Source organism: Paramacrobiotus metropolitanus, unplaced genomic scaffold (genome assembly GCF_019649055.1).
Source record: "Paramacrobiotus metropolitanus isolate TYO unplaced genomic scaffold, Prichtersi_v1.0 Parri_scaffold0000030, whole genome shotgun sequence".
In the NCBI taxonomy this organism is placed as follows: domain Eukaryota; kingdom Metazoa; phylum Tardigrada; class Eutardigrada; order Parachela; family Macrobiotidae; genus Paramacrobiotus; species Paramacrobiotus metropolitanus.
Window position 1 is genome coordinate 1,226,143 of NW_026570250.1, and position 12,930 is coordinate 1,239,072.

General features: G+C 39.8%; 1 protein-coding gene across 4 annotated transcripts; it reads right to left on the reverse strand.

The window, feature by feature from the left end:
• Positions 1-71: 71 nt before the first annotated feature.
• Positions 72-6,857, reverse strand: LOC129588508 (uncharacterized). 4 transcript variants are annotated; one of them, XM_055482740.1, is made up of 5 exons: positions 6,620-6,857; positions 3,643-3,708; positions 2,585-3,207; positions 1,487-1,558; positions 72-578 (listed from the first exon to the last, which is right to left on the reverse strand). In XM_055482740.1, exons 3-5 carry the CDS (start codon positions 3,171-3,173, stop codon positions 451-453), a joined length of 789 nt encoding a protein of 262 aa, XP_055338715.1. In that variant the 5' UTR covers positions 3,174-3,207; positions 3,643-3,708; positions 6,620-6,857; the 3' UTR covers positions 72-450. The 4 variants fall into 4 exon arrangements, with proteins under 4 accessions (XP_055338715.1, XP_055338716.1, XP_055338714.1 ...); XM_055482741.1 differs by lacking the exon at positions 6,620-6,857 and adding an exon at positions 4,337-5,846; XM_055482739.1 differs by lacking the exon at positions 6,620-6,857 and adding an exon at positions 4,060-5,846.
• Between the last annotated feature and the right edge of the window lie 6,073 nt (positions 6,858-12,930).

Consider the following 12,930-nt stretch of genomic DNA (forward strand, 5'->3'; position numbering starts at 1 on the left):
CGTGTTTGATTAGTCGGTTGCAGATATCGTTAACAGAATCGATCATTTTTTGCTAATTTAATTGTGCACCTCATGAGTGATGGTTAGCAATACTTCATTCGTCGCAAACAATATATCGTTCTCTGAATTCCAATCAACCACACCGAAAACTACATTTTGAGCAGAAAGATAACAGTAAAGGTCACTTGTAAGCCGCTTACTCGTTAAACACACTCTCTGTACAAGAAGAGATCCAGCCATGCTTTCTACACGGCACACACTGTAAAGTGTAAAGCGCATGAATAGGCACCGAAAAAATATATTCATCCATGATGAGATCCCGTTGCCATCTTTCCCATACTTGCTACGTCGAGACCAACGAAGCCCGTCACAACAAAATCTTTTATCGCAAGGAATCCGGCAAAATGGGCTGCATTACGCAGTACGGATTTTATGACGCACTTACGCAATTCATATACTATCACGGTTGGAATATTGCAAGATGGGGTAATTTTGGGCCGATGATGAATTCTTCCATGATAATCCATAATCACTGTTGGCTGTCAGCTGAGCGTATATATTATCATTTTGCTCTTTCACTACAAAAGAATTGTATGGCTTTCTAAATCCAGTCGTAATCCATACTTACTATAGCACTATCCCCAAATTAAACCATTACTGTTTGATCACGATAATAATATAATATGATCAGGCAATGCACTCCTCCTGTCCTCCATGGCCAGCGTCTCTCGTGCGCTTAGCGAAATTTTCAGCTAACAAAGCAAATATTTCTTTCGAAAGATTTACTGAACTTCAGCAATAGTACGGCTACGTACAATGTAGTATAGATAAGATTAATTAACTAGGGTACTTAGTTAATTTTTGGTTTTTTTCGTCAAAGATATATGCGTGCTGTCCACATAATGTATTATTGATATTTTGACGGTTTTTTTAAATTACTCTGTGTCTGTACTACCAAACTGATATTGTTTTGTGCTGCTTGTAAAACTAGAGTTATCACCGCTTGCTGGTCGTGCAATTGCTCACTGCATTAATGTGACCATAAGTTCAGAAGCAATTTTTCTATGAAAACTATGTAAATACGATTCCCTTTAAATGTTTGTATCGCGTTTATATTTTACTACCTATTAATTCGTTAGGATCGGTATAACTCTGTAATTTATTAGTTTTGTTGAATAAGGTGTTTAAATCATTTCTAAGCCTAGATGAAAATTTCTGAGTAATTTTAACTAATTTTTCGGTGTCTGCAGTTGTACAAAATTTATATGGCATGTTATGGCAGGCGATTTGACAGTTTTTAATTTACAGGGCGGAATTGGATTTAACTAAAGTATCGATTTGGGCCGGTTGCACATTGTACCGTATTGATGCGAGCTCGTGCAGACAAAACTGGATTGGTGGTTTGCTCGGTATGAGAGCATCAATTTCGGCACTACTGTTAATGCTCTTTCGGCCTTACTACAGTTGTTTGACATTACGCGCTTACCGATCGCGTCGATCCGTGATGTCATGTTCAGGGTAATCGCCACCAAAAGGATGCTGGCAATTATTATTATCCCTGCAAAAGGAAAAAAAATCGATAAGTATTACGGGACTCATCATCACGCAGCGTAATACGCGGTGAATGCGCAAATTATCAAGTATCCTGATTGAATTTTCCTTTCCTGTTGATTAAGCAGCCCCGGCGCGCTGCTGTTTCCAGTTAGTTAGGTTTGAATGGAAACCAAATTTCCGCTGAATAAAAATTCTTCGTAGAAATTCCTGTCGCATATTTTTTAAAAAAAACGCTATAAGCTAGAAATGCAAAAAGACAAAAAGGCAACGAAATGTGAGCATCTGTAATAACATCAGTATAGGGCTTTAAATGTCAGGTGAATTCTGGAAACAATTAAGATAGAGTACAGTACTTTTATTTTAGTACATAGATTTGGCTTTTGTCTAATCAAGTACAGTAAATAATTCTTAAAGCCATATATATGTACTTATATGTCCCGGCATAACTTGTCCGTCGACTTTAATTGTATCCATTATTGACCATTAACATAATTAAGCTTCTGTACAAAATACGTGTAAATGGTATAGAGTTTGCTGGATGTAGGCGTAAGCACAAGTCATGTAACAGCGAATACTATAATATGTCGTAATAACATGTTGATCTACTTTAGTATAATTATTGTTATACTCCAAGAAATTCAGTATTAGCATTCAGCATTTTATTCCATAATATTAACAGCTAAAATTAAAAAAGCTGAATTCGTTTTACGATTTTTATGCTCATCAGTGTAGCACGCAATAAACAAATTGCATGTTGATTTTTGTTGCGCAGTTGCCGGCGCAAATACATATACATGTATGAAAACTATCCACCTCAGATTCCTTGAAAAATCTTCGCTGCGCAGGTTTAACTGAATTACGGCTTGCATGAGTTTTACGTAAACGTTATTACTCTAATGGAAGGGTTATTTGATCTACTGTTGATAAAAGTATTGATTTCCAGAAATAACTGAAAGATCATCCTGTACCACATAATTCAGTATTATTCGCGTGTAATTTTAATGAGTATAACCCCGCGCGCGTGTCTCACCTGCAATTATCCCGACAGCGAGGGTGATACGTTTACGCTTGCGCTCTTCCGGTGAGAGGGACTCTTTAGTCGAATTAGTGGCAGCTGCCGTCTCCAGCAGCACCATATCACCGTTATAAATAGGCACAGGAATGAGGGTGGATTTGGCAGCGGCAGATGCCGAATGGGCATTATTGCCGGTTACACCGCCTACCAGCCGATGATCAGCCGGCACTCTTCCGCCGGATTGCGATCGTGAGCGAGACTGCTGTCCGTGCCGGTTAGACGACGAAGCCGCACCGGCAACACCGTCGGCCGGACTGGGCGTCGGTCGGGTGGAGGGGAAATAGTAGGTGTCCTTCTCGTAGTCATCCACCGAGCGAATGGTGTCCAGATTGCGCTGCCGAGGGTGGTGATGGTTGATTAAGTGGTCAGTGTCCACCGGCACACCGGCAGCATATACTGCCGGCGTATGGTGGTTCGTGCTGCTGTAGTCCTGGTGCACGGAGGCAGTGGGGCGGTATTGAGCAGATAACACTTCGATACTGTCCAGATCATCGTCGTCCACCGCGATGGCGCTGGTGGTAATCACAGGTGCAGTCGCTGTCATCGTGACGTATCAGCTGCTTACAGGATATCAACACCTACGCAGATTAATATCTTCAAGTGGCACTAATACTGATATATAGCTTGTAAGATCTAAAAATCTCCGCCAAAAACCCAAAAGTGTTACCGGAGACAAAGCTTCAGATTTAAAAAATAAATATTAAATAAATGAGACTTGTACGGGTAATATAACCTGCAGAAGTTTTTTTTCGCAGAACTACGTAATTGTTGTGCATACATGTATGTCGAGTAGCGAATAGATGCATCATAATTATGTGTTCATTGTGTATAAATTGGCAGGGCGTCGCATATACTACGAGTATTACGAATACGTCATCAATTAGTACCCGCAACGATTATGCAAATGTTGTCAAATGAATAAAATGTGTGTAAATGCAGCATAAATCTGCGCAATTGCCGGCACAATAGCGTACAAATGAGTTGCCGGCCACACTTTACACCTATTGACGTACCGACTAGAAGTGAACTTCCGGCGAATGTAGTCAATCATGTAACTTCCGGTACACGGCTCATCCCATCTACAAAAAGTTAATGAGTTCAGTGCGCGGCAGTCGTGGAGCCGGATTACAACGGGCAGTCAGCCATTATGTGCCTGATCTTTGTTCCGCAAGGCTTTTTTATGATTCACTTATGCCAAGTTAACTCACTATTGACTACTTAATTAACCTCACCATTTTTTGCGCTGTAACACAAAATGAATAATGATATTACAGTGAACTACAATTTACTTTTTAATTCTGTTTGAAGATAGCAAGCACCTAGTAGCAAAGTAAAACCGCATAGCTGCACTGCCTGGTGATGTGGTTCTATAAATACAATGCACAACACAAATCGCTAAAACCACTACTGAACACCTTTTTTTTGCTTACCTTGATGAACAAGTAAAGGATGGAATATAATATAAAAACTGTTAGACATCGACCAATGCACAAAGTCAGCCGTACATAACAATGACCAAATTGCCTTCAGTTATAAATTACATTAATGGCCATGCGTCGGTTGAAAAACGAATTGATTGAATCTGTGTAAACCGGAAATATATTGCATGCACGACATAGCACAACATTTCTGCTTATCGGAAACTGAGGATACGGAAACTGATTTACAGCTGCAGTGTGAGAAAAAAAATTTCCCCCATAAAATTACCAATGAGAAATCTTGCAGTTGTTGTGGAAAATGAAGTGTATATAACGTCCGTACAATGCTGGGAAAAACGCCGCTGATGATTGACAGTGATAATGTTAAGGCTGTTGGCTTTTTGGTGCAAGTTCGTTTTAAGGATTGTTAAGCGAAAATCAATAGACGGTTTCAAATTGTCCAGACAAGGGAGTCGAATATCTCCCGTTTGCCCGCCAGCTAGAATATCCATTTCCGCATAGACTCCATCTTATTCAATTTACCATGAAACAATGGAGCTATTTTTACGTATCGAATCACACCGAATTTCCTGCACCGTGACAGTTAGGTTAGTTGTCCTCATGTTCATCAGTGCACCTTTATATACATAATTATGGGTATGCATTTACAGTAGTTTCAAACCAAATTATTATTATAGGAAGCATATAATCATACTGTACGAGCGCATAATGCAATGATAATCCGTCCTCCGCTTAGAATTTACGCGGTACTGTGGTAGACATGCGATCACTTTGTAAAGTACGATCATCACAAAAGCATAAATCTGAATTTACAGTAATCAGATTAGATTTCATCCAAAAAGCAACTTTGTCATAGCCTAACAATGACAACGTAATGGATATACTTAAAAAGGAATAACGTTACCGGAAACTGCCGAATTTCTTGATGACTTACAATAGCCAATCCAGTGGCAATGGAACGCTGTAAGCGCTAGTGATCGCACACCGCACAGCATTCGTATAGACACACTGCAGCAATAGCCGTTTTTATAATACTAGATCTGCGGGATGAAAAAAGATGGTGAAAGGATAATTTTTCGCTGGATGAATGCCTCACGACTGACTGTGAAAGATGCTCGGCGGATTGAATCGACCCACTGCATTACGGGCGAGTGCGATATGAGACATATATGAATAGATTGGGTTAGGAATTGTAAAAATAATAATAATATCTCTGCCACTACGGCGTCGAATCGTGGAGAGTGCTGCGCGCTGCACAACACCAGGACGTCACGTATGTATATTCTGCCGTCCGGGAGAGAAACCGGCTGGGAAGAATACAACAGCCGCTGTCGGCTGATGAGAGTGCCGTTTCAGGTGATGGTTACCTGTTATATATATAGAAACCATACTTATATATGTACACACTCATGATGCCCCGACATCCATGTGGTGCATATTGAAGGAGCACTTTGGTAAATTTGTCCTGGTAGAAAAATGTACAATATGTGGGAAAACGCAGATGATGGTGCAAAAGGGATCTGATAGCGTATACCGAGCGTAAAATTGATTTTACTTGGATTCGGATCAGCGCAGGAAGAACATATATACAATATATATATGGGTGTATATATATAACAATTGCCGTGACGGACATTGCCTGTGACGGGAAAGGGAAGTGCATTACGAGCTGCAGTATATGTGTACTGTGTATTAACTCAGCACCGAACTACCGCTGACATCCAAAGACGCCAAGCGGGAATATTTTTGGATGTTGAGGCCGGATCAAGCCGCAGAAGGGATGGCTGTACAACAATATCAGGGGAAGAGACATGTAGCGGTCGCTGGCAATTGACTGGTGTGCTCTTTACTAGTGCGCTTACAAATCACAACCGTGTTCAAGTGATCAGTGTGTCAACGTAAACTACGCGCTGGCTGTAACCTATCCAGCCTAACAATCCCGTTCCTCAATTACAAGTGTTTGAACAATATCCATTTGTGTAGGTACATGACACCCAATTAGGCTGACCTTCTTATACTGATTATGACGCATAAGCAAAATGTCGCAGTTGCCGCTTTGCAGAAACTATTTTAATCGCAGACAGTAGATAAATTTCATGGTTAATTCTTTTACAATCTGCGTGAATTAATATATAATTACGTCAGAAAAAACATACAGAACATACAGACTGTTTCTGTCATCTTACAAAGTCTGCTTGGAAAATACAACTGTAATTACGCACTGATGTATATATGCGCAAGTAGTTATAATTCATTTTATGGATTGCTGTTTTCGAATTTGTTGCGTCCAACACTACTATTAGCAAGTATTTTACATAAATACAAAACTTTTTAGATATCTGTTCCTGCTTAAAGTTTGCAGAAAACTCTGCTTTTGTTATGTACATGAATTGCCGTAATTAAAAATCGATGTTCAGCATTTGCGTCCTTGGTTAAACAACCCAGCGGCACCGGGTATGCGCACTGATCATACATGCATTTTACATTTGGCGATTATTTTAATTTTATCGCACATACACGACTGACTGCATAAGTTAATCCACAAACTTACTTGATCATGCAATGTTTGCCTCAGCATTAGTGTACTGGAACGGGGATTATTAAATTACGATATTTTCACAGCGCACCAATCGGTGGGAGTTAAAGAGCGTTAAAAACGGGATGCGCGCGTCGAGCGTTTGCCGGAATGTTGACACAGGAACAACACGACCATAGCACCACGGGAAAGACGAAAAAGAACGCCGCACACACGTTTTCCGCCAGCGCACAGAGACTTTCTATACAAATACAAAGTATAACAAGAGCGCTAATCCGCTGAACGGGGGAATATACCGCGCACCGAGTGTTAGTGAGACACAGCGAGTAAGTAAATCTGACGGGGATTTATGGGAAGCTTTATGTTTGTTTGAGCGCGTTATGTACATGCGTCGCATCGCGCGGGGCGTCTAATTTAAATACAGAAGCTCTTTTCTTTACACATTCATGGATCAATTATCTCTCGCGGCTGAAAGGGGATCTCATTAAGACCGGCTACATCCCAGCCCGTGGCCGGAAAGCTAAGATACATTGCGCGCGAGGTATCAGTGTGCCTCATCAAAGCCGGTTTCGGAAGTGCGTGTAACGAGGGAACAAAGTGTCTAATTAGTTGGCGGCGGTGGATGACTGTGGGCCATACGCAGTCCCGCGTCTCCACGTATTATTATTATTATTATTATTCATCGTGGAGCAGGTAGCCCATTTCCGGCTAGGGTGACATTCTAGCTGGGATTTTAAACCTGGCCACACAAATAACAGTATACACAAATAACAGTACAACACATCTTGCAAATCGAAAACAATCTGCTTGTCAAGATGCGCCGTAACTGGCACTCGAATACCAAGAATATATACATACACAATACATATGCGCACATGTACAGAACATGCGTATGTGACAGCAGCGGGGTGGACAGGAGCGGTTATGCGTAATATCCAGCCGCTGGCGCTTCCCAAGAGAGAATCAATCTGCGTAAAAACGTACCCCACTCATTAATGGATGCTGGGACTACACGTTGCTCCTGGCGGCAGCAATCCTAATGTAAGGGGTGGCACTTTTTGAAAACAACTGTACGGTCCTGACACGGTACGGTGCAATGTCACAATCGGTATATTGACTGGTGGGATGTATACGAACTACTGTACACACACTGACGTGGATGCGGTTAGGCTGCTCGTGCAGCTCCCTAATGCCGGCGATAAAATCGAAATTGGCAATAATGACGCTTGCAATAAAATGCAAATAAACACCGTAAAGGGTTTGGTCTTTTCACACCAGTACTTTTAAAATAGCCTCTATTAAACATTGCTACATGTATTCAATAGATTGAAAATAGTTAGGTTGTTGGGCGCTCTTTACGATGTCTTACAATTTAATAGTCACAGATTTCTTTAAGATAGCGTGCAGCGGCGAATTTCCAAATTTTGTATTCGAACATTACTGTAAGTACTGATCATGAGAACCGTAGTGCTCAGGCACTATGTTAATATAAAACTACGGTAGATTTATATGTTTGTGCACATAGGTCCATTTTATCAGATAGGTTCAAGGCACGATGTTTACGAATTCCGCTTGAACCAAAGAATTTGAATTTCCAAATTTTGTATTCGAACATTACTGTAAGTACTGATCATGAGAACCGTAGTGCTCAGGCACTATGTTAATATAAAACTACGGTAGATTTATATGTTTGTGCACATAGGTCCATTTTATCAGATAGGTTCAAGGCACGATGTTTACGAATTCCGCTTGAACCAAAGAATTTGAATTTCCAAATTTTGTATTCGAACATTACTGTAAGTACTGATCATGAGAACCGTAGTGCTCAGGCACTATGTTAATATAAAACTACGGTAGATTTATATGTTTGTGCACATAGGTCCATTTTATCAGATAGGTTCAAGGCACGATGTTTACGAATTCCGCTTGAACCAAAGAATTTGTACAAAGCCCATTAAATCTAACCTACTGAGATCTGGAGATATTAAAACTGAATACAATGCACTTCGATAGTTTCGACGATTCTGTTGCAGTAATTCCTTTTGTACTTCCTAAACCCATTATATAATCTGCTGTGTATCAAAAAATAAGGGTGAGGAAATCATAATTTCGGTGCATGATTACCATTTATTCAATCTCACAATAAGTCATGCATCCATCTGTATGCAGATTTGTTTCAAAATATCAGCTGCACTGCATTGCTGCGCAAAATACTTTAAGTTTTATTACGTTCGTTGACAAAATTATACTCGTACGTAGACGTTGCAAACTGTGCAGCTGCTAATAGTGCGGCAGTTTGTTTTTTATACGAGAATAATCCGTGAATCGTATGGTGCCACTAATTAATCGTAAACTGCAAAGAAATCAGAAAAACTAAGTTCTTTAACTCCTTTAGAGTACCGGTTCGTTCACATTTCAGTCAGATCACAAACGTTATAAAGACTTATGTTCACCGTAGACGTTATGTATCCCTCCGGAACAATCTACGCAATGTCAAAGCAGAAGAAAATAATGAGGGATTTTTATGATTCCGCTGGTTTTTCAGGTGCAACAAAGTTCAGAAGCACTGTTACTGCTAGCACAGAAGAATCTGAGAAACGCATTTAATTTATAATTATTATCAGAGCGCATAGAGGTAGTAGCTCCGTTCCGAGTCTGCGGTTATACCTTACGCAGGATGCAAATAATTCTGCTAATACAAAACTAAATTTTTTGCGATGTTAGTCGTTCTGAACACGCAAAAGCCCGCAAATCCGGTCACAGAAATTAAATAACACGACTATGAAATAATTCATCTAGATACTTCTGTTTGTGTGTCACGCATAATATTACTGAACGGTTGAGCAGATTTTTCAGTATTGTTAGTTATTACAGTAACTGTCTTTGTAAACATGTCTCATCAACATTAAAAATTATTCATTGTATTAATACTGGTAACGAGACTTGATAGTTTATACAGTACCTCTTTGGTGTTTACAGTAACTTACGTATTTTTAGCTCTCTATAATCGTATACTTACATATCTAGTCCTACTCGTATCTGACCCGGTTCTACGGCAAGCAATTTTTTGACGTGCTTTAGACATCGTCGGAGCACAACACGCCGTCTTTAGAACGGCATGTTTCAGTATACTTATGGAGCCCCTTTTTATGTACATTTTCACGTCTAAAATACATGGTCTACGTAACTATATTATGGCTTTTCGAAACTCAAAAAACAACCATCCAAAGGACATCTTTTGGATGAAGCAGACATGGGCGCTTTTTTCTCGAATAGAACCGGGTGAAGACATCTTTATGCATGCTACTTTGAGCAACAAAACATTAAATCTTTTGTAGTTGTTTAAGTAATTTCATACAAGGCGTAGATCCAAAACACGAGGGTTGCTTCTATTCCGCGTATTCCAGAAGAAGAATTCCGATGTACGGGAGTGTTGCATAATAAGAATTCAAACATCTAAATCTGAATCGCATCCCAAAGGAAATCAGAGTCGTATGCAAATTTTGGAAGTACAGTTGCACTAAAAATTAATATGGGTGACATTGAGACGAAGCAACTGGTGGTCCACTGCGCAGGAACTCTCGGCCTGAAAATTAACCGTAGTTTTCATTTGCTTTGTGTTTGCACCGACCCCACAAAATAAGAAATATGCGCAATCTCGGTGCTAACGTAACGCTAAGCGACAGCAAAATCTGGGCACCATGGGCGCAGCATGGAGGCATTATCCCAAGTGCCAAGGAAGCTAATGAAAATATAGATATTCTTCGCATTTTCGAGTTACGGAATTATGTAACATATGTAAATACAAATATGCGCATAAATGTATAAAAGTTGCAATTGCATAAATATATAAAAGTTTTAAACGTCACATTGTTTTGCTCTCCGATTCTGTCTTATTTGTTATAGGAAACCAAAAGGTTAATATGTCTACAGCACGGTAGGTAACAAGACGCATTTAATTCACAAAGGACATTTATTTGATTTTTATAATAGAGATTTTTATAATACGTATATATAGACCGCATTGGCCGGTTTGGTATGTACAAATACCAAAATGTTTTCTAGTTTCCTGAACTTTGATATCGTACAAATCGAATGTCAATTGCATTGAGTATACAAGGAATTTGAGGATATACAGTAGCCATTAGGTACATTCAGACTTCACCGTATCATTTGATGACGCTTTATAACCATCAACCAGTTAAAACGTTCTGACTTCTTGTAGTTATTTACTTAATATTTTGTATGGGTTTAGTCTTAAACAGTCTGCAGTTCAGAAATACTTGGATGATATCGTCAAAATCCAATGTAAAAGAGACTCTTGTTTCGTTTCCTGTGAGTTTGTTTCGCTAATAGTAGTATCACGAAGATTGTTGTGCTGTAAACACGCAAGTCGAAAGATTAATTCGGAATCCCGCGGGATGCCACTTTTTCCTCATTCGTAATGCATGAACTGGCGCACGTAAATGACAGCAAAGTGGGCAAACTAGTGGACCACAAAAACATCATGTAGTTTCATGTATATATAAGAACCTCATCTCTTCGTTACTTTCACACAGGATTACCGCAGTAATTGTCCGCAGGGCGACGGATACGCAATTTTAATCCTTAAAAATCGTCCTTTCTTTGGTATATATATTCTTTTAATGCATTTTGCCGTTTCGTAATTCTTGTCACAGCATTACATCGTACCTCGAACATCGGTTTATAAATAGTTCTCCATTACGCTAACTTTGCATTGGCAGCCGAAAAGGTCTTCCAATTGCCAAAATGGGATGCAAAGGTTTAATTTCCGTACTTTCCATAATCTGTACAGCCCTGTGCGTTCAGCTATATTTTGCTACATTTGCATTGGCCGATCATCCGGATTTCCTCTTTGACACGGAAAAGGTCAGTGATGATGGAATACTGGTGGCGGAAGAGAAACGGGGCTTTGGGGACAAAAGGTCAATTGCCGTGGATATGCCAATGGTAACCCTTCGCCCGGATATGTACGTTGACGATAACTCCGGACCATCCGATGGTTTGCAGTACAATCCGTGGGATCAGCATCGAACGACAAAGAAAGGTTTCGTGGACAAACGCGGTTTCGGCGACAAGCGCGGATTTGGCGACAAAAGGTCACCGGGGTTGGGGATTGTTTCGCCTTTGCGCTATTACCGAAATTCCAAGCCGCGATTTGGCCCTTATTCCGGTATATATGCACGCAATTACGATGCCAGTTTTTGAAATTGCTGTTATAGGTTTATGCTATAGGAGGTTATTGTAAGTACAGAACGATGCATATTATATGGTTAGTGTTTCCCATGGCGGACAAAGTATGCTTATCATTAATAAGGTGCTCCGAACTGCGTGGATTTGATTGGCCAGCTGCAATTTTATGAATGGTTCATGCTCTTAATTTTGTGTTATTTCTTTATTTTATAACTTGCATTTCTGTACAAATACGCTGTACAAGAATAAAAATCTATGTGACAAAGCTACATAAAATTCTATGTGACAAAGTATGGATCAGCCAGCAATCAAAGTAACAATAAATACAGTGCTACCACGATCTGCATCTGCTATATATACTGGTCTTGCTGTTTTCGTTAGTCTTCACCATCTTCAAGCGACCTTGTGGGTCACAATGCCTTTACGTCGGTTAACCAATAAACTAGCTATGTATAAGTGTTATGAACAAGTATTTTTACCCATAATTATGTAGTTCACTTACTAGTGGCATTTGAATTCTGTGATCGTGTCTGTAATTAAATCTCGGTAGCTGCCAGCCTGCCATCAGCTTTGGTTTACAGTAGTTCTTTTTACCTTCTGCCTAATCATTTGCGTTACCCAGTAGTCAAATGTCACCAATAGCCACCTGATTGTTGTAAAGCCTGGAACCACTTGAATTTATGTAGATGCAATAAGCGTTACTATATAGATTGTGGTTAAATTGTAAATGCATCGTACCGAGTTACCAAACCGAAAATCAAAACACGAGGGCTCCTGTAAAGGTCATCAAACGTGCTATGCAAAAAATTTGGATTATACCGTCAAGCTACATACAATGCTACTAAACTACTACAAAAGCCAATGGAGGGTAGAACAGACGACTAAAGAATTACTATCGTAGGCCATTAAAGTAAGTTTGCTTTGAGAACACACTCAATAGAGAACAAAAAATATTTAAAAAGGGCTGGAATGCAATAATATAACCACGTGGAAAGAAAAACTAAACAACATCGTTGGCACCGGTGATGGTGTGTTGACCACTGATTGCAAAGAGTCATTCCGACGTCCGATACTGGGGTAGGTGTGGAGGATTCAAAATAAGCGAATTATTA

Coding starts and splice junctions, on each gene's coding strand:
- LOC129588508 (XM_055482740.1), bottom strand. CDS start 3,173: ATGACAGCGACTGCACCTGTGATTACCACCAGCGCCATCGCGGTGGAC. Junction 1,559..2,584: donor CGCTGTCGGGATAATTGCAG/GTGAGACACGCG, acceptor TTCCTTTTGCAG/GGATAATAATAATTGCCAGC. Junction 579..1,486: donor ATCACGGATCGACGCGATCG/GTAAGCGCGTAA, acceptor ATTCTTTTGTAG/TGAAAGAGCAAAATGATAAT.